This window comes from Falco cherrug, chromosome 4 (genome assembly GCF_023634085.1).
Source record: "Falco cherrug isolate bFalChe1 chromosome 4, bFalChe1.pri, whole genome shotgun sequence".
Taxonomy (NCBI): domain Eukaryota; kingdom Metazoa; phylum Chordata; class Aves; order Falconiformes; family Falconidae; genus Falco; species Falco cherrug.
In genome coordinates this window covers 91208619-91230640 of record NC_073700.1, presented here as the reverse complement: position 1 = coordinate 91230640, position 22022 = coordinate 91208619, and the positions used below count along the sequence as shown (strand labels likewise).

Below are 22022 nucleotides of genomic sequence, written 5' to 3'. Positions count from 1 at the left end.
GATTAAAGTGCCATGTGGTAGCATTATATTGGTTTTCACAAACACTTGACTAGTGTAATTGCTTACATGGAACAGCAATTTTATGAAAAACATCTTACTGCGCTGTATTTAATTTCTATTACAGGCCATAAGGTACAGATATAAATATAGCAGAAAATGTGAACAGTTTTGTGAAAAATATTTCCAGCTCTCAAAAGTAGAGAGCAGCAATACTTTGGACTGCTGTTATATCAGTTTCTGTCTCTTTGTCCTACCCTTTCCCTTTCTTTTTCTAGGTGCTTTTTACCTGGTATTTGAATATATGGACCATGACTTGATGGGACTGCTGGAATCTGGTTTGGTTCATTTTAATGAAAATCATATTAAATCTTTTATGAGACAGCTGATGGAGGGCTTGGCCTATTGCCATAAGAAGAACTTTTTGCACAGAGATATCAAATGTTCGAATATTCTACTAAATAATAGGTATGGGTATTACTTAAAGAATGTAAAAAATTGTATGTTAACAACATTTCTAAATTTTTCTTTTAGTCTTCACAGTTTACCTGCTTGAAGTCATTAACAAAACTTTTTTTTCTTTTTAGATTACCTGGTTCCTTCAAAATCAATTGTAAAATACTAATCTGGTAATGTTACTGCTTAAACACTGGATCCTGCAATTGTTGGTTAAACTTACCTGTGTTAAAACAGCAGGATTAAAACTTGACTCTTTTAGGTCAGAGTATGGGAGTAATTATCTGAGTTCAAATATATTAAAACGGAATTTTAGGACGTAAACGTTTGGTGTGTATTCTTTTTGCCTTGTCATTTCAAGATGAAGTGTGGCTAGGCTGGTTCTTTGCAACATAATTCTGAGGTCCTTCCCTTTATCAGTCAGGATAACACAAAAGAATATTTGATCAGGCATATCAAGCATGCTTTGGCTTGCAGCTATAGCCGTAATTGAATGGGGAGAAGAATTTGTTTCTTACTTCTTTAACCACTTGCAATTATAAATCATACCAGTAAACATGCTTTTGTTCAGTGTGCAACAGCAGCAAATAAAATGCCTGTGTGAAGATAGCAGGTAACTTCAGTACGGAACTATTGTTCATCAAATCCAGCAGTACTAAAACCAGGGAGCAACTGAAAGTGAGTTTTATAACAGCAAAAAAAGGTATCTTTACACAGTCAGCTTCTGGGATTTGTTGTCACAGGAGATAGTCTGAGTAGTTGTCAGGAGATTCAAAAAGATGAGACACATTCCTGGGGAGGATCAGTAACACCTGCTAAAGGGAATAGACAGGAATACCTGTTTTAGCATCCCTAACACAGTGATTGTGTGTGGTGGTTAAGTACAAGGAAGACAGTCCCCAAAGTGAGCAGGTTCGCATGTTTTCCCTAAAAATCCTCTGCTGCTGTTGGAGGAGAAATACTGGGCTAAATTTTTCATTTCCCCCTCCTTTTTTTTCCTATAACGTACTAGCATTAGACTATTTTCAGCTCTGGATCTCACCACAGTCTTGCCAGATTATGATACTGACACTTAAACAGATGTACACGTGCCTCCACATCACTCACTGTGCCCACACACGTAACCTTGCTTGCCTGCTAACCTCCAGCGCTGGGCCTGTCTCTGCACAGTTGGGAACTCAGAAGCTGCGTGTAACCTGATGGTGGAGAAAAGAGCGCGTTATGGTGGAGGTGGAGCGCTCTGTTGTACTGTGCTCTCTCCCATCTGGGATAGAATTTTGTCCCCTAAGATATTTTTTGAGCCATCTTCCACTGGAAAAAGTTGATAGTAGATCTGAATAATTCTAAGACAGTGTTTTTAAAATCCCGTTACCAGTTACAGCCTGAAACCAAACATGTGGGTTTTGTATCTTTTAGATACACAACTTGAATGTCTATGCTCAAAAATGAATTGATCTTTCCGTAAATAGGCTGTCTGAGGAGTAAGCATGTAAATTTGAGGGGAATGTTTCTTTGTTTATGAGGGTTCTCCAAGTGTAAACTGCAACAAGTAGCACTGAGGGGGGAAATGGAATAGAAACCTGTGTATTTTATCACAAAATGGTCATTCTCACACACATCAGCAAGTCTTGCCCTAATTTGATAAAATTTATTTGAAAGTGACATTTGCACCTATTTGAAAGTGACAGGAGTTCTAAAAGCTTGTAAGTACAGAAAAACAAAAACCCCGAGTAACATTCCAACATGTATTAGAGAAGCTTGCAAGATAGCATTCCGTTTAAATCATCCAGACTTCAGAGATGGTGGGGGCTTCTGGTTATTAAGCAGTGCCTTTTAGCTGTAGAAACTGCCAGGCAAGAGCTCTGTATCTTCCACTCTTCCCCTCGTATATGGGAAAATTCAGGAAGCGGTTAGGGGTTGTGTCACTCAGCAAGCTGGCAGCTGGCAAAAATAGAAGCCCTTATCTGGTCAGTCACCCTGATTTAAAGGCTGTATTTAAACTTTACAAGAGCAGAACCAGGACTTCGATGGCTTCCTAGAAGGAAGTATGACTGCTGATAGTTGTTTGTTGTACAAATGCTTATGCTAGCAGTAAGGCATGAGAAAACAGCGGTTTTGTCCCTAAAAAAAAAAAAAAGGTATCTTTACACAGCAGGTAGTCAGCTTCTGGGATTTGTATAAGGTATCTTTACACAGCAGGTAGTCAGCTTCTGGGATTTGTTGTCACAGGAGGTATTCTGAGTAGTTGTCAGGAGATTCAAAGATTCTCAAAAAAGGAAGAAAGAATAGTTACTGATATGAATACTTTACAGCATTTATCTACATTTTGACTAACATCCAGTGGTGTAGATGCCATTTGATGAACATACCTAATTTTGCTTACTTGTTTTTGCTATTCAGTAAGTAGTGTATTTGTTCACTGAAGAGACACATAGATTGTAACGTGTTGCCCTCCTCATTAAAGTGTTTTGAAGATCGGTTGCAGTTGTCTCAAAATCTCAAACTTCACCTGATTTTTGGGGAGAAAATCCAACAGGGTTAACTGCTAAATAATTCTTTGCTTTTTCCACCAGAGGGCAGATAAAGCTTGCAGATTTTGGGCTTGCTCGGCTGTACAACTCTGAAGAAAGGTAAGATATAATTATGCTGTGTAAAAGCATTCAGAAGTTTAATCTTTTTGCGTAACTAAGTAGTATAAAGGCCAGAAGACTGTTTTGTGTAGAGAAGATTTTGTTGTACTGTATTACGTGTAACTGCTTAGGAAACAAGTGCATGTTGTCTTACGCTGCATCAAAACTCAAAACTCTCTTTGTGCAAGTGTAATCCCTTTCCAAGTGTTCTGGATAAATAACTGTAGAGAGTGGCCATACATTGGTTGAAAACGAAGAGTTGCAGTTTTAAGTAGGTTGCATCAATATTTAGGTTTTTACTAATAGTTTCTGGTCCTGTAAACTTAAAGTATATTCTTTCTGTTGGTATACATAGGAAAAGTTTATGTAGGGAAAGTGATTTTTTTTTCTGACACAAATTAATATACAGTTTCTTTTCGATAAGCATTAGTTTTGTGTAAGATTTAACCATACGTTTGAAGAGGCTCTTTGTATTCCTTAGGCAGTCAGTGCTTTTGAATCTGCTGGAAACAGAGATAAAAGTTTAAATAAAAGTCATTCTGAAACTTCATGTGACTTGTGCTTCTGTTGTTCTTGGCTTCGTTATGCCTGTACTCCAGGAAACAGGTGCACAGTTTTTTATGATTAAGAACTTCAGCATTTATATTGTAACGTCCTGTGTTTGTCATGTAGAACTGGATTTTCAAAATCAGGCTGAATGTTCATTACATTAGTATGTAAAACAGGTGGTTGGATACAGAGAATATTAGCTACCTGAGCTTACTTTGATTTCTGCGTGCCTAATTTGGGAAATAATATCCATAATGGTAACTTGTTGAGTTTATTGTTTTCCATGGCTTGTTGTTGAACCTGATAGCATTGATTTCACTGTCTTCTGAGCTGTTATTTCAGGAACATGTGCTTAAGTGCATTTATGAAAATTGTTGAGTATAGTAGCAGGGTAAGTAATCTTAAGCAGCTGCTGGGTAGTTAATCATTGGTTTGGATCTACTCAAAACAAAAGGGATCAATGCCATCCTATCTTCTTACTTTAACATGTACCAAACAAACTAATGTTTTTTTCCTCTGCCTTACCGTGGGGCCTTTTGTCTGTTTTAAAATTAATTTAAATTTTGCTTGTAAAACTAACTGTTCACTAAGATTTAACGATCAAAAGTTCAGTGTCTTTATAGTGCAAATAACAGATTTTACTATACATCGAACAGCAACATTATTACATCATTATATATAAACGAAACCAAGATTAAAATGTCATTATGCTAGCTGATAGAATGGCCAATTGAGCTTGGGAGAGTATTTAGAATCTCATTAGTAGATTTTTGACAATTCTTTTGTCATTCATTTTCCTTTTGAGTAATTTCTGACCTGCAGTAACAGGTGTCATTAATGTGTAGCAACAAGTGTATAATAGCTGCTGCTTTAATATGTTTTACATTTGTTTTAGTGTTGTTTAGAACTATATACTTTTCAAAAGGGTACTGAATTCAGTATGAACATAATGGGGAGAAAATAAAAATTTCATTTTAAGTAAATTCCTATCAGTTGTTGTAGTTGTGCTCCTTCAAATGTTATTCTGGTGGATTTAATATATTTGGAGTAGGAGATATGACAGATTGTGTAAGAAAACATCTGTTCAAATAAAAAGCACTGTATACTAATATATATATGAGTGGTGCATCTGTAGAGAAAGTCTATATCATGTAAACATTTCATAGAGGAATGCTTGCTTCAGAGATAAATATGATAAATGATGGGATTGTTTCCAGAAAACTTACCGCATTTTAAAAATTAATTGGGGAATTTCTTAATGAAAAAAAGACTTGAGTGATTTTGCAGAAGTGACACCTGTACCGCTGAGTATGTTATAACAGCTTGTTAGACTTTATGCTATGGTTGTTCAAACTCTGCCCTTAATGCTACTCTTCTTTCTATTTGGAGTTACCTAGTGTTGGTAAGAGTGTATTATTAAAAGTAAAAGAATTTGGGGATCGCTTTTAAGATACCCTGGTTGAAACTAAACCAAAAATCTGTTTTCTGCCTTCCATTCTGAACTGTTGTTGCTGTATCTCGGCCTGTCCGCAAAAAAATATGTGTCTAAGATAGTGGAAATAACTTGCTGTAGTGTGAGGGTGGAAAGGATTATTCCCAGTGACCAAAACTCCTGGTTAGAGCTGTAGAGAATTAAACATGTAGTGAAATATAGAAGGATGTTGGAAGCATTCCAGGCTTTGGAATCAAAATTGTTGAAGAATATTGTTCAAGAAAAAGTCTTTGTCTCTTTTGCTCCTTCTTATGGAGGGGAAGGTGACTTCTTTTTCCTTCTTTTCAAAATGCTTGTAGAGATCCTATTTTTTGTATGTTAATAATCGGTAGCTGCCCAGAAATTGCCGGTTTTATCCAAGCAAGTCATTCTCCTGAGATGGCTAGCAATGTAATAAATATACAGTGTTGCTATCCAAATAATAATTGAGATACAGAATTCACCAAGCATCGAGATGGCTATGTGATTATTATTTGTATCTTCAATGTGTCCTTTGATAGCCTTTGTCAGATGGCTGTGTTTGCTTTTGTGCAGTTGAGGCTTTGCAGAACTAAAATTACAAAAAGGGAGTGGAAGATTGTACTATTTTTAAACAAGTTTTTTTAACAAGTTTTTAAACAAGTATTTACCACAGAAATGAAGTCCTCAAAGTACACTTTTTCAGAAAAGAGATCGTAGTAAAATGATAGTCTTCTCTTTTTCCTCCTCCCAACAGCCGACCATATACCAACAAAGTTATTACACTGTGGTATCGGCCTCCTGAACTTCTGCTTGGAGAAGAAAGATACACGCCAGCTATTGATGTCTGGAGCTGTGGGTAAGAGTTTGGTACAGAAGTGCAGCAAGCATAAAAACAAGCCAAAAAACCCCCTTAAATGTTTCTATCAATCTATATTGAAAGCCATAATGATGGAATTGTCTAAAACTGTTTTACAGCTGCATCCTGGGTGAACTTTTTACAAAAAAGCCAATATTTCAAGCAAATCAAGAACTTGCTCAACTGGAACTGATAAGGTAACTTGCAAGTACTACCACATAGTAGGTGCCTTAAACTGTCAGGTTTCTTTTGTAAGCAATAAAGTTGGAGATAACACATTGCGAACATTTACAAGTACTCAATTATCGCTGAGTGAGGTGTTATAAGTTTTGAGGGGCATGTAAAGCAAGTGACTTTTGCTAGGATGTGGAGAAGCGGTTTTTTGTGAGTATTCTGTGGTCCTAGCAATGTACAGTTGAATAGTAAAGAGTTTTTTTGTGTAGAGCAGCTGGAGTTGCCTATTACTGAAGTTGTAAAGAGAGAGTAGTCAAAATGCCCGTTATTTTTTAAAATTGTTACAGCTTCCTTGCAGCAAATCAGAACGGAAACATGGACAATAATAAGGACAAGTGGGATTTGGGAGGAGTAGGTACTTGGCATGCTACTGGCCTTGAGTTCTTGTTTCAAGCATTCCACATACACACCTGGGCTTTATTATTTTTGTGGGAATATTTCTATTCCCTTAAAAACTGCCAGACCCTTTATGGAGGTAAAAATTCTGCTTCTTTCCTTGATCTCAATAAATCACAGAATGATATGTATATAACTTAGTGGAACCAGAGCATCTTTTTTTCCCTTTTATTCAGCAAACAAAAATTGCTCTTGATTCTGATACCATAATTGACTTTGTAAGTGAGGAGAGGTCCTCTTCCTGAAAACAAGGGGAAAAGAGGGTGAGTCCTACGGAACTTAACAACACCTGGACAGTAAATGGTCAACATTATTTTAAAAAATAAATTATTAAAAAATATTGCAAAGTTATATGTTGAGATATTTTTCAAAACAGATTAAACGGTAGTATGTTTCTGTGTAATGTGTTATTAGCCGGCCTGGAAAAATGAAGTTCTTAGGAGAAGAGAAGCATATTAGTGCTCATTCTCAGTGAAAGGAGAACTGAACTCGTGAGTTAGGAAATTTTTGCTTTTGAGCACTAGATGGCATTGAAGCACATCACAGTGCAGTCATTTGAAGTTTTTTCTCTTTGTATTGTACCTCTGGTACAGCTAACTAGAATTCTGCGATTCTCCTGCTGCAACCTCCTGTTTGTGGCTCATTTTTTCTCTTCACTGATGCTATGTGGTTTTGGCTGTTAAAATGTAATATATCAATTTTATCAATGTCTCTACCACCATCATGTTACAGTCAACAATTCTACATTTAGCCTTTCTAACTTTAGTGTTCGAAGACAGAGCTGAAGTAAATTCTGGTAGGAAAAGATAGATTTATTATTTTCCTTACCCCTCCTGAAAGTTTTATACCCCAACTAGCGTAAAGTCAGACTGGTTTGCATAGCATTTGGGGCATAACTAATCATGAGGTTTAAGTCTAATAAATGGGAGGGGTGAACTAGGGGAATGTTTTTTGCAAAGTGTCCTTTTATGACTGTCTGCACCAGAGTTTGAAAGCTTGTGTGTACAGTAAAATGCCTCTTTAGTTGTTCTGCTCGGAAGTGGGGTATTAGTCAGCCTGTGCTTAGCCATCCTTCTGTGGGCAAAATGGGCAGGGATGGAAGAGAAGCAAAATAAGACTATGGGAAACTCCATTTGTGGTGATAGGTAGGCTTGAGACAGAACTCATCACTGAAGTAAAGCATACACGGGTTTTCTAGTGGTCAGATCTTGCTTCTGCCCTTAGGCTTTACTGAGATATCTTTTTTCCCTTATGTCTTCAATGTCAACTTATTTCTCAGCGAAAAGTGTTTTTTCAGCCATATATCTATCTTTGCTGGTGTTGGGAGCTAAGGACATAAAAGTTAATTGGCACTCTAAACCTGGGCTGTCAGGTCTCACAAGTCAAATACCTGGAGTACTGTCCAGACAATAGCTGGTTAATTTTTTCAGAATATCTGTGCGAAGGATGCCTGGGGTGAGGTGAGGCAGAAACAGTGGACTTCTTAAGGTAAGTTTAGTCTGTGCAGGCTGACTACTTTTCGTAAACAATTCACTGTTACTTAATGGTATTGGGCATTGGACAGTAGAGAAATTTTAGTTAAAAGAATCTGAACATTAAAATTAAAAATTATTTTTGTATTCACTGTATGTGCAGGAATAAAGTAACAGCTGTGCTTGCTTGTGGTTTTGGATCTCATATCCCTGTTTTCCCTTCTTTTTGGTACAGCCGAATTTGCGGGAGTCCTTGTCCAGCAGTGTGGCCTGACGTTATAAAATTAGCTTATTTCAACACAATGAAACCAAAGAAGCAGTATCGTCGAAAACTGAGAGAAGAGTTTGCTTTGTAAGGATGAAAAATTAGTTTTAGTCAACTGTAATAGCACTAAGTTTTCCTGGAGACTTTATGAACTTCACTATTTTCTGGAGAATGAACATAAATTAAGTGTAAAGAAAAACGGTTTTAGGCTCTTGTCCTTCCCATGATACCCACAGAGCTTGTATTAACCCCTATTTCATAGGAGCTTTGAGAAGAGGGAAGAAGGCCCTAAAATTTCAGCCACCTGTCAGCTTTCACCTAAGGAAACATTTGTTTTCCACGATTGGTACACCTGCTTGTTGTCCCTGTCCAAAAAACCAGCTCAGAGTACTTAATTGTTTTTTATTAGGACAACTGGCTAAAGCTAAATGTGTAGTCTGGTTAGCATTACAGTCTTTTTTGGGTCATAAATTCATGCAACACAGAGTTGTTATCTGAACTGTGTATTCTGAAGTACTACCATTGGACTAGTTTTGTGCAAATATCACACGTGGAAATTATGGCAAACAGCTGTAAGCTTATTTTAAAGGGTTTGTTCCCCTCCTTCAGTTACTGTGAGTTTCAGGAGAAATGTCATCCTGTTCATATTAATGAGACTTCCATCTTTACAGCAATAGTATTATTGTCCATGGACCAATCAAAACTGCAGCTCGCTGGGTCCTAAGTTCCAAAGTGTAAAGGAGCAATGTAGTCTTGGCTTAAGAAGGTGGGGTTTTTTTATAAGGCCAATGTTTCAAGCAATTAAACAATACAAAGTAAAGAAAGCTTGGGATATATGCTTGCACAGGTAATATACAAGGTGAAGTTTATCTCTGCCTCTTATTACCAAGCACAGGTTGTGACTGGATATTGTTATGATGCAGGTTACACGAGGACTTAATGATCAGATATTTTGGAAGGAATATGTTTATTAAAATTTTGCACAAAGTGAGTGATTCAAAATAAAAATATGATGGTTTTTCTCAATTTTATTCTTTTGCAGCATCCCACCAGCTGCATTAGATTTATTCGATTATATGCTTGCTCTGGATCCCAGCAAGCGCTGCACAGCCGAACAGGCTCTCCAGTGCGAGTTTCTGCGAGATGTGGAACCATCTAAAATGCCTCCTCCAGAGTAAGTGGTTTCCTTTGGTAACAGTCTTTCTATGAAATGTAACATGCACTGGCTTCATTAAACTCATGGTGTTTCAGTTAGAGTAGATGGTGGAAGAACAAAAATGTTGATACATGCAGCAGTTTAGTGGCTGTTCGGCACTGGAATGGTTGTGCAGCTGAGTGAATCTTACACCATGATAGCAGCAGTTGTGAGGATCTGAGAACTGTTTCATTTGTTACTCCTTGCACTAGTTACTGAGTTAGCACCTTTAAAAAAATACTCTTATATGAATGTTTCTAATGTTGGAAAACCGTCATTTCCCTTTTATCTCTGTTTATCAATGTCTACTTTTTCCAAGGGTTTTGAGGTCCTCCATGAATCTGAATTACCTTCTTTGGTAGAATGTCACTGGGTATAGAATTCTGCAAAGGTACCTGAGAGTTGAAGTGAAATACCACAGATAATTTCCTGTGATAGATGAGATTCTTGGTTTTACAGGCTGGAGAAGTGAAATACTTTGTGCAGGGTTTTTCCTGTTGGTTTCTCTGAGAGGAATTATAGTACAGTGTCCAGTAGGGTTTTTGCAGTGACTTAATTGTCATTCTAATCAGTTCAAATCATATTGGAACAGGCCCTGAGGAAAACAATTGAAAGGTATTGCAGAATTTTCAAGTTTCAGTCCTTCCCTCAAGATAGCTGTCAGAACATTGGATATTTAATATTAAGTAAATTGTGCCTTCAAGGCAGCCTGTACTGACTGCTTTTTAATTAGTTGCCAACTGGGAAAAATACTTGAGTTTTATCTAAGAGTTTTATTAAAAAAAACTTTTGAGACTTTTGAGACTTACCTGTTACAGGCACAGGATTATTACTAATGCTCCTGATACATGAGGCTAATGAAACCTCCTATCAGTATCAGTTTATCATTATGTATCAGTAATATCAGTAATCAGCAATCTTAGGCTATTCACTAAGATATCAGAATCACTTGTACAGCATGTTGCTTATATGCATTTCAAAGTAATTGAATGGGAAGAAATCTGGGTTTTTTCAGGGGCTTGGTGTAGTATATCCATTCCAGAAGCAGACACGTGGAAATGCAAAACAAACTATTCATTGGTGTCCTTTTGAAAATTCAGAGGAACCACACTCATTTCTGGCAGAGCCTGTACAGGAAAGTGTTGACTGAAGAAACAGCAGTTCATCCAAAGAAAGTGACAGTGCTGATTGCAAGGACTGTAGATACTTGTCATAATGAGTTCTTGGTTGATTCCACCTGTTATGCGGTGGAAGAGAATAAAGGAAGGAGTTGTCATAACTGCCTTTCCAGTGAGCAGCTCTTGTCACCTGTCAAAATAATTCTTCTGTGTTCCTGGGTTAGGGAGCTGCTCAGATAGTTATTAATATGTAATAGAAAAACAGAAGGCACTATTTTTACTGCCTATCTCAGTATTTCGGTTACCTGTGGGATGAGTCTCTGTGTTCCTCAGGAAATCAGAATTGGGATGCCTCCAGGGAACAGAAATGGAAAGACAAATAATGACTTCTCTAGGAGACCTTTACCTCTGCTTTTATCAGTCTTAAAGGACTGGGATATCCCTTGTTCTCCCTATTCTTCCTAGTATCCTAACTTTCCTAGTGTCAAGTGCTGTTCAGTCATGCAACATATTCCTGCACCTTCCTCCCACCACCACCATTTCTTAGTTGTCTGTTCTGTGCAACTATAAATACTAGATAGCCATGTCTGTTAACAATGGACAAATACTTGAACTCTTGAGGTAGTAGTGCTTTTACAAGCAGACAAAAGGAATTGGTCACCTGGACCCTGGGAAAAAAAACCCGCTTCATATTGATAACTGTTATCTGTTACTCTGCACATTTTGTTGCATAGCAAGTTAGTTAGCAGCATTGGTTTTTAAGTCCTGAGTTACACAAATAATTAAGCTTTTCATAAGCACGAATACGAGAAAGTAAAATTGATTCTCATTTTAAGATACATGTTCCCCTTCTCTGCCAGAGGGACCTGTGCCTCTGAAATAGGCAATCAGTGAAGCCATTTCAGCCAGAAAAAGCAGATCTGAGATTTTGCTGGCTTTGAGTGTTTTCTGATGTATTTCTAAGTTCCAGTAGGTTCATCTTTCAAAGTTACGTTACGTATAATTTGAGCATTTATTTTACTAACATGGTTAAAAAAAAAAATATGCTAGCATAAAACTAACTATCTCTACTCCTTCTTTGCAGCCTTCCATTGTGGCAGGATTGCCATGAGCTGTGGAGTAAGAAGCGCAGAAGGCAGAAGCAGATGGGCATGACTGATGACTCAACAGCAGCTAAAGTCCCTAGGAAAGATCTGTCTCTAGGCATGGATGAGAGCAGAACCAACACCCCACAAGGCATGCAAACTTCTTCCCAACTCAAAACTCAGGGCAACTCTAGTGTAGCACTTGGTCAGTAATATTTTCAGTTCTTATCATTACCTTCTACTTGGATTGCACCTCTAGAAATTTTAGATGTTATTTTCAGAGTACTGACGACTCCTGGATTCTTGAGGGAGGAACAGTATTGTAAGTTAAATCCTTGTTACAAAAGATGTACATTTACTTTTGGAAAGTAGGTGTTCCTTTTAAGTTTTACTTCATTTTTCAATCTGGTCAGAGCAACTACTTTACTCTGTATTTTGAGGGGATTTTTATCTCTTGCTCATCTGTAATTCTACTGTAATCCCATAAGCCAGCTGCTGCTTACCATCACAGTTCCTCACAATCTTTGTAGGTTGGAGGAGCTTTATTGGTATTGATAAACTGATCAAAAGGCAGATATTAGAACAATCAGCATTTCAAATGAAACAGATTCCCTGTGCGTGTTATGTGAGCCTTCAGGTGTTGAAGTTGTTAGGGTTGGACCAAGTTGTAAAAAACAAACACCAAAAAAACCCACCCTGAAACCTGGTATAATAAGTAGGTACCTCTGTAGATTGCACAGCTGTTAATTCTGAAACTTAGACAAAATATCTTGCTTGGAGACCAATTTTACTAATATAATATAAAGAGTAAGGTAATGGTTTTCTCTGTGGACACCGTTTGAGATACTCACCAGTTCAGCAATAGTTCCTTCATATATAGAAGCATACAGAGTAACAATACCAAATGGATACCTGATAAGTTTAATTTAGACCATTTTTGGTTGTGCAAAGTGACCGTAAATCCTATGGCACTGATGCAGGAGTTCAGCTGAAAAAAACCAGCAAATGCATTCGCAGGGCCTGAAAATTCTTTAGTACTAACCACATTGAATTGACTCTTCATTTAACAATAGAGCAGAGCTCCAAATAATCTGTGCAAAGATACATAGGAAATAGTTCTTTTGATCATATTTTGTTGCAATTTATCGCCTCTTGCTCCTGTTCATCCTGTTTCTCACTGTAAGCCAGTTGAGAGTTGCTGTCCTCCTTATGTTTGGGCTAAAGCTTTGGCAGCATTTTCAAGCATGACTTTCTGTAGCCCTTAAGACTTTTTCCCCTGAAAGAAAAACAAATGTATTGAAGTTTTTAAAGAGTCCAAAGAATAGTAGTTATTTTCTTTGTGGTTTTATAACAGGTAGCCCAATGAGAGACTACTATGTTTATTAGTCTAGACTACTAGTTTATTAGCAAAATAAACAAATAGAGAAGGAATCATTCAGACCCGTATTGCTGTACGCCCATATGTACATATAAAAATATATCTAGGTAGAAAAGATGATGGTGTAATTTTCAGTGGAGCTTAGACAGTTCAGCATAGAAGTGTTTAGGTATCGAGCAAAACACTTCTGGAAGCCATAATGCACCTTAGATCATATCATCAATAAGGCACACTAAAGAACTCCATGTACAAATGCATGCTTTAAATGAAGCTGCTGCATTTGTTTCTGAGCACCCCAGAAGAAAATGTTAAAAACACCTTGGACAAATTGCTAATGTGCTCATTTATGAATGAGACCCCTGGTTATTGCATCTGGCGATTTAACAGGAACTATGTAGAGCTCAGTAGAAACGTCAGATTTCCCAGAATACAGTTTGCTCTTAGAACAGACTTGAAACGAACCAAAGAGTATGGAGAAGGTAGATTAGTTTCCCTGTTTGGCATCTTTCTGCTGGATTTTCACTGAGAGTCGGAGAGAAGTTTGAGCATACCGTCCTCAGATGCCACAAAAATCAACTGTTAAGCATGACATCTGAGTGAGAGCCAGAAGTACAAGGCACTAGAAACTATGTTTTTCTCTCTATTGCCAAATAAAAGGTGGGGTTATTTTTATAAAAATATATAAAATCATTGAGGTCCCTGTCTTAAGTAGGTTACAAGTGCTCGTATTGTGGTGCACATGCACAAGTAGGGTAGTGCGTTGTGGGTTTTGCAGCACTTCCCTGCTGTGCTGCTTGTCAGTCTTGCAAGGCAAATACTTAGTATGGGGGGGTGTGACCATTTTTTGGGGTATAGCTTGAATCTGCTATGAATTAATATATTGATGAATTAGCAGAATGGCAGGGACAGAAGCGGACAGAATGTGTTCGTGTTGGGCTGCGTTATGAAAAAATCCAGAGCGCTGCCAGCACAGTCACACACGCTCATTTTTTAATTTTTAACTACTTAAGTTCTCTACTTGTAGGGCATGTTGAAATCCATGCTGCTTCACTTCTCCTTTCAAAATAAACTACCACAATGGGTGTGTGCAACTAAGAAACTACTTTGATATTCTGACTTCCTTATTCATATTCCCCTGCATCATCATAATCTCCTATTATTTGTGGCAAACTCATTTCACTGTATATTTAGGTATAGGTTTATCACAAACCTGCATTTTCCTGCTATTCAGTGATTAATTTCTTGTCCTTCAAACTCAGCACTTGCTTTTGCACTTACACTATTAGCTTCTGGGTCACCTAGAGCCTGGTCACTTGAGCAGGTGTTAGAATCCAGATGCTGAACTAGAATGAGCCAGAATGTGACTGGAAATGCATTTTGCAGATGGCCACTCTTTTAACAGAGAGATGTGATATGTCAAAGATAGGAAGTTTTGCGGGGATTGGAAATCTTACAGCTGCTTAAAGCAGGTGGCCTTAAGCCCCAGCTTAGTTGTATTGTGGAAGGTTGAGCTCCAGCTTGATGTTTCTCATCTGTCCAAGTGCATGTGCGCACCTCTTGGAAGTCACTTTCTTTATATTGGATCTTACTATTCTATTTCCTATAGATACTCCCCCAAAGGCAATTAACATGTAAAAGCATTCCATTTCTCTGTTGTCCAAACTCATGCTTTGCCAGTTGTGTCAGCCATGCTAGATTAGTCTTACTTTTGAGTTTCTGAAATATGCCAGTTCTAAATAATACTTAAAACCACCTTTTTTGTCTTTAGCAAAAACAAGCACTGGACAGCAGTTAAACCAGAATGAAGTGGCAATCCTGCTAAACCTGCTACAGTCTAAAACAAGTGTTAGTTTGGCACAGTTTGCCCAAGTGTTGAATATTAAGGTAAACCCAGAGACTCAGCAGCAACTAAATAAAATAAATCTTCCTGCTGGAATTTTGTCAGCAGGTGAAAAACAGTCAGAACAGCAGCAGCAGCCGCCGCCGCCTCCACCACCACTGCCGGAACAGGAGCCTCTAAAACAGTCGACGGTCACGCAGCCCCCTGTACCACCTGCTCAGCTGAGTCAGCCTAAGGTTGAGACTGATGCTGCCCAGGCAGCTGTCCAGAGTGCATTTGCTGTTCTGTTGTCTCAGTTAATAAAGGCTCAGCAAACAAAACAAAAAGATTTTGTGTTGGAGGAGAAGGAAAACGGATCAGGAAATGAAATGTCATTACAACTCAGGCAGCCTCCAGAGCCCGCCACTCCTGTGTCTGTCAGCCGGGATGACGTGGAATCTCCGGCACCCAGCTACCCACATCTGATCAAGTCATTATATACATCTGCAGGTACTGAAGGTCTTTATTGCTAACAGGCAGATACCTTGAGCAGTGGAGACGTAGCAGTTTGGGGATAAAGAGTTAACATGTTAACCAGATGATTCTGTGTGAGTATAGAAGAGATGATTAAATTGATTTTATCACTTACGTCTGGATCGTGGAATATATGTTTTACTGTAACAGGTGTCATGCAGACAGGACGAAGGATGATTTCCCCTCTTTAAGAGGTACACAAGGGCTGGTAGGATTTCTGATTAAACAGTTACGTTCATATTATTCTGGGGGGGTGAGATTTTCTTAGTGGTGTTTGTGGTGGTGAAGGCCATCTTCTCTAGCAAATTCATAGATGGAATTTGCCAGTTTTGAGTGTGTGTTTAGGGAAAGCCTATTTTGGGGAGAGGATGTTTTATTTTTGTTTTTAGTGCTGACTAGAGCAATTTCTTGGTGTCAGATTCTTTAAGTGGTTACCCATAACTGGCACTAACACCCATGGTTGAAGGGTTTCTTTGGGATGTAGTAGTGGCTCCCTTAGTCTTCACAAAGTTTAGAGCTCTGCTGTTGGATCTTTTTAGATGGTTATTTCATTCAGTTTTATTGTATGGTGGTTTATGTATTGCTTGTGGTGTTTGCAGCTGTAAAAAGAAATATTCTGAAGTGGTTTGGGGTGGTGGTTGAGGTTTTTTGGGGCGGTGGTTTTCTTTAATCTTAAGTTTTGCTGTTCCTTGATAGGGTGTCCTTTTGTCTCTCAAGACTTTTATCTCTATTTGCAAGTTCCTTCCGATCCTTCTTTGAGTGTTCCAGTGTTTATGTGTTGCTTGAGATTTGAGGTTTACTTTCTTTTTTGGTTTGTTTTTCTTTTGGGGAGGGGGTGGGTTTGGGTGGCTTTTTTAAGGAACTTGTACCGTTTTTCTTCAGTTTCTTGCCTGGTAATCTTACTTTGAGGAGAAACCTGCATCACCATCCTAAGGCAAATGAGGCGTTGCTGTCTCCAAAATAATCTGTCCAACTACTAATAAAATAATTTGACTGCTAAGTTAATGAGAATTGAAGTAACAAACCTCTGTGTTGTTCCAGGAATGAGTCCTTTCCTTTCTGGTATTGTTGTTATATGTTTTTATTTCAGTGTTTTTCTTTTTCATCTGCTTAGGTCAAGAGGATTTGGTTAGGCAGTCTGAGATGAGGCTTCTAAACCGAACACCTGAACAAGAACGCCCTCGGATCTTGCCTCCAGACCAGCGTCCCCCAGAGCCACCGGAGCCTCCACCTCTCACTGATGAAGACCTTGATTATCGGACAGAGAACCAGCATTTGCCTATAACTAACTCTTCAGGAACAGATCCTCACGCAGGAGTGAAAGCAGCTCTTCTGCAGCTGCTTGCTCAGCATCAAGCTCAGGCAACAACAGAGGAGCCAGTACAAACGAGCGTGGATTATCAGGCTAGAGACTCCTACGTAACAGGCCCAGACTACAAGGATAACTTTGGATCATCTTCCTTCTCATCTGCCCATTATGGCAGTAGTGATGGAATAGGAAGTGGATCATCAGGAGCATTAGAAAGAAGGAGCTTCCTTGGAAACTCAGATATTCAGTCTTTGGATAACTACAGTACTGCTTCATCTCACTCTGGTGCTGCCCCTCCTCCGTCAGCCTTTTCAGAATCCTTTCCCAGCTCAGTAACTGGTTATGGAGACATTTACCTCAACACTGGCCCCATGCTATTTAGTGGAGATAAAGACCATAGGTTTGAATACAGCCACGGCCCGATCCCGGTTCTGGGGAGCAGCAGTGATGCTTCCGCGGGGCCAGAGAGTACGCACTCTTTGCCCGCAAAGATGCACAACTATAGCTACGGAAGTAACTTACAGGAAAATCCGAGTGGCATCAGCCACATGCATGGACAGACTTGGACTTCTCCTGCCCAAGGACCTGGCTATTCCCAAGGATACAGGGGACACATTAGCACATCTGCAGTGAGAGGGCGCGGCAGAGGATTACCATATTGAGTATCTGTTTTTCCTCAGGCACATCATTTTTATCTGGAAAAACTTCTTCTTTTTTTTTTTTTTTTTTTCCTAGCTGCAGTTTAAAGCAGCAGTTCAACAGACTTGAATAATGTTAATTCAACAGCTTTATTTTTATGTGGAAAAGGGTCTTGCATACAGTAGGAAAAATTAAAAATGCTTAAAACTCATGCTGTCTGAAAACTAGATAAATTGATTGTACATGTTCACAAACTCTAGTTCTGAATTTTATTTTGTATTTTGGCAGTTTTAAGTGGATGCTAAATTTAGGGACATCAGCTTTTTATGGCACTCTTTCAGATCTTCTGAACTATGCACATTTGTGCTTTTTTTGTAAGTTTGGACCAACTTTTATGTAAAAAAGAAATTTTACAACAATCAAAGCAGGGCACTGATTTATTTGGTATTTTTCTTTTTACAGAACTACCTTTAGTCAGAGGTCACTGTCAGTCTTTGCACTGCTTTCAGTGTTATTGTGGAAGGTGTACTTTGTGCTCATTTCAGATAATAAAACACAACCTTTCTCTTGATGCAAAATTTTATAAATATTTGTTCAATGTTATTTTTTTTCCTTCCAAGAAAAAAGAAAAAAAAAAAAAGAATGGATATTCTGGTAAAATGTTCTCTCCATCTCCCCAGGCTTGTTTATATAAAAACTGTTTTACTTGAATGGTAAGTGCCTTAACATGTAAGCTTAAGGTCTGCAAAAGTTTGAAGTACTTCATAGACTGATGTGAAAAATAATACCTAAACCTAAGTAGTTAACATGAAAATTCAGATAATAGGCAACTCAAATAGGTCATAACGTTGTGCTGTTTACTTCAGGTGGGCCAGTTATTTAGACACCTAATCTTATCTCGATTAAATTATAATTTTCAAATTGATCTTCATGAGAAACGTTGAAAGTGAGGAGAAGAATGAAGAGTGTAGTTTTTCCTCAGCTCCCTCTTGGAGTTGTAGTAAGTGTTTTAGTTCCTCTGCCAAATAAACTGTACTTATATGTCCTTACCAAGTGATGAAATAGTTTTTTCTCTAAATGTCAACAGCAGTAATTACTTTGTGTGAGAAGCTGACACTGTCATCTTTTTACCACAAATACTGCATTATAGGAAGTAACCAAAGGAAAAATGACCATTATTTAAAGCAACAGCAAAATGTTTGACACTAGTTCTAATTCTCTGTAAACTTGTGATTGTGCCAATTAATTGATTTTTATATCTGCTATTCCACAGAACGTTTTAATATTGGAATATAGTCTCTCTGAACAACTGATAAAATGACTGTAGTTAAAACTCTTTACCAGGAGCCACTCGTCATATTAATTATAACTTCCAGCATGGTTTTGTTTTTTTTTTTTCCTTGGACAACAAGTGGTCTCTCTGCTGCAGAGAGGAGGTATGGTTATATTTTGCATGTACGTAAAAGAATGTTTTAAAGCCCATATTGGAAACAATTTTCCAACTGATTATCCAGTTGACAAATCGGTACCTTATGTAACTGAGTGTTTAATTATTACTTTTTAAAAAGTAAAATTTCTACTTACACTATTACAAATGTAGTCTTGTCAGTGACTTTTTGGATTTTCAGAATAGAAGCCAAAGTTGTTGGTGTTTTGGTTTGGTTTAGTTGAAAATCCTGGTTCATATATGGCTAACTACTACACTGTAGAGCATGGAGAAACTCACTTGGCTAACTGTGTAGCGTTTGAGGATCTGGCAGATGAGAAATGGAGAGAGTCATGCTGCTTACGATGTCCCTGTAAGTCTGGCAGTTGCCTTCACTAGACACGGTAGATAATCCCACGATCTGAAAATAAAAGTGGCCCAGTCAGAAACAAGTACTTGTGACCTGAATAGCCTATGCTTAAGAAAAACAAAAGCTTCATGTATGAATGGATACTTTTCCTTGACTAAGGACACCCCTGTAGCATTTTTCTGCTAGTAAAATTTTGAAGGCAAAAATCATTAGTGTCATTTAGATACGGACAGTGTCAGCTAAGGCTTTTTGTTACTACTTAAAAAAAAACCAAAAACAACCAGAAAACAATCCCACAGTGATACACACAGATTGCTTTTTTTAAGAATCCAGCAAAAAACATTCAGATTTTTTTAGGCAGTTGCTTTCACTAAAAATGTGCAGTCTGGTGTTACTCCCCTGTGCTTCAGATGCAACTGCCGGTGATAGCTAAAAAAGCAGGTAAGTTCAAATGGAAGGTAGAACTCAGAGGACTACATTATTTGACTTCTGATACAAAAAAAATGCAAGGAAGACATGTTTCTTACTGCTTCCCTTTTTGGAGGTGAATTTTCAAATCATTTAGTTCACCTCATTTAACACAGAGAAGTCAGTCCCCTCTGACTGTGTGAGCGACGGTGCAGTTTCCTTACAGGCTGGCAGTACTCTGATGTTGCATTGTTCCGCCAAAATGGATTTCAGTCTTCGGCCATGGGAATAAATACATTTAAAAATTTTTTTTTTAAAAAAAGCAGCACAAGTAATCCGAACTATGAGGGGAGAGAGAAGGAGATGCAATAGACAGTTGACTTCCCAGATGAATCAGAAACCAAACCCTGGACACTGTGGCTGTTGTGTGCTGCGCAATGACTTCTCCCCAGGTCACTTGAAGGATTACTGGCCTGTGACTTTGAACACTCTATTTGCCTGGGACAACAGTGTTGGGGTAATTTGGAGGGAGATGTTTAACATATTTCCGTATACAATAACTGGAGAGATTACCTTCCATGCAGCATGGGGGATCTTGGCTCTCGCTGGCAGCCTTCCCTCTCCTGGGCAGGCGGAGGCTGCGTGTGGGGCTGGAGCTCTGCCCTCCCGTTGTGGGCAGCCCCTGGGTGCATGGCAGGAGGGTTTCTCCCTGCGGCCACATTCCCCTGGCCTCGGAGTTGGCGCCTGGGCAGGTTAGCAGCCAGGGAACTGGTCGGATCTAAGGACTGTGAGTCCACGTTCATTTGTACCGGACCTGTGTATTACCTATCAAAATTTCTTCTAAATTAAATCATGACAAGGTGCTTATGTCAGTTCCAAATTTTACCCTTTTGAATGAACAAAAATTTCACTCGGCAGAGTGAGTCTGTACTAGTTTGGCATTTTACGTATATGGCTCTTGCATTTTTGATGCAGTAGTAGGCATTCTGAAAATTACATTATTTTTCTGTGGAGCTGTGGCTTTTGTTTCTTTCCCTCCCAATCCTTTGGGTTTACATTTTCTGTGCTGCGATTCCAAAGTGTGCTACAGAGACCTGGACACTACATCGAAAAGTAAGTGTTGTGTGTTTGTATTTCTAAATAAACATAGCAAAATACTGTAATCAAGTACTATCAAGTAGCAAGTACTTCATTATTTATATTAAGTGGTCTTTAGCCATACCAAGAGGAAGAAAGCGAGCACAACAGGACTGCTATGACCATGACTTAAAACGCTTAAGACTATTATAATACTTAAAATCAGCCAAAGGAAAAGGAAACAGCTTTTGTCATGGATTGCTAGTGGTTGTTACCTTGAACAGAAAGAAGCAGTGTTAGGGAAGAGGTGTAAAAATACATGTATCATTAAATGTTAATATAATTTCTTGGGAAAATAATTTTTAAATGGCAAACTTCTATATTTTCTTATGTTTCCATAAGGCATGGTCTATGTTAAAATTTCTCCATACCACGGTAGTGTAAGGTGCTTCCTAGAAGCAGAGGCGATAAGTGCTGTAATGTAAGTTCTTAGGGGTTTGAGTGCTCTTCTCCTTTTGCTTGGTGCAGGAGGCAAGGTTCTGTTTTGGTGAAGTTTACAGTTGGATGAGTTTAGTAGGTAATTGTGCAGTAAAACCTGAAGTAACGTTAGGATACCCCTTATCTGCGGGCAAATTAGATCTCAGACCATGAATTCTGTTTCCTAAAGAGAAAAATCTCAGATGTATTTCTGGCATTATTCTTTTTGTTAATAAACACGCAGGTGTTTTACATACAACATTTCTCCAGTCTGTTCTGTTACACTGTTTTTCACATGGGGAAATTTGGCTGTTGCCCTTCTTGATGGTTTTGGGATGCTCTGTATATGCGGAAGTGTGTCATGAAATTAAGGAATCACCAGAAAAGTGATTTGAATTCTGTTTTTAAAAATGAAATTACCTTGGGTTGGCTTAAAATCGAACTAACTTTTGCTTATCAGGGTGAAGAATACTTTATTGCAGGAGTTATTTCAAGACAACCTAATTTAAAATAATCAAACTGTTATGCTTCAGCTTGCTTACTCTTTGTTATTTTAAGCCATTTGTATATAAAATGTATTGTGCGGCCTGTAAATAAAATACATGAAAACTTGAAGTCTTTCATTGTTTTTCCTCTCTGGTGGTCAAAGGGCATTTAAGAAAAACATTGGGTTAAGCTGAGGTGGTTTTTATAGTATCCTAATGAACATAATTTTCAGCGTGTTGAAATTCTGCAAAGTTTTTAAAAAAAATATTTACTTCAGTACTTTTTCGAAGGAAAACCGCAGTGGCTGGCAGGACGAGTGCCTGTGGCTAGAGCGGAGCCCCAGGTTGCTGCAGCAGCTATGCAGCGAGCGCAGGTGGCGCAGCCAAAGCAGGC

General features: G+C 38.4%; 1 protein-coding gene across 6 annotated transcripts in view; it reads left to right on the top strand.

Moving 5' to 3' along the window:
* Positions 1–21758, top strand: part of CDK13 (cyclin dependent kinase 13) — a 49239-nt gene extending 27481 nt beyond the window's left edge. Inside the window, exons 6-14 of one of the 6 annotated variants that reach the window (XM_055709756.1) lie at positions 276–465; positions 3027–3083; positions 5840–5941; positions 6061–6138; positions 8279–8395; positions 9351–9482; positions 11706–11857; positions 15033–15413; positions 16552–21758. In XM_055709756.1, coding sequence (XP_055565731.1) covers positions 276–465; positions 3027–3083; positions 5840–5941; positions 6061–6138; positions 8279–8395; positions 9351–9482; positions 11706–11857; positions 15033–15413; positions 16552–17408 — 2066 coding nt within the window. In that variant the 3' untranslated portion in view covers positions 17409–21758. Of the gene's footprint in view, positions 1–275; positions 466–3026; positions 3084–5839; positions 5942–6060; positions 6139–8278; positions 8396–9350; positions 9483–11705; positions 11912–14852; positions 15414–16551 lie in introns of all 6 variants that reach the window. The other 5 variants (XM_055709755.1, XM_055709751.1, XM_055709754.1 and 2 more) reach the window with 5 other exon arrangements.
* The last annotated feature ends 264 nt before the right edge of the window (positions 21759–22022 follow it).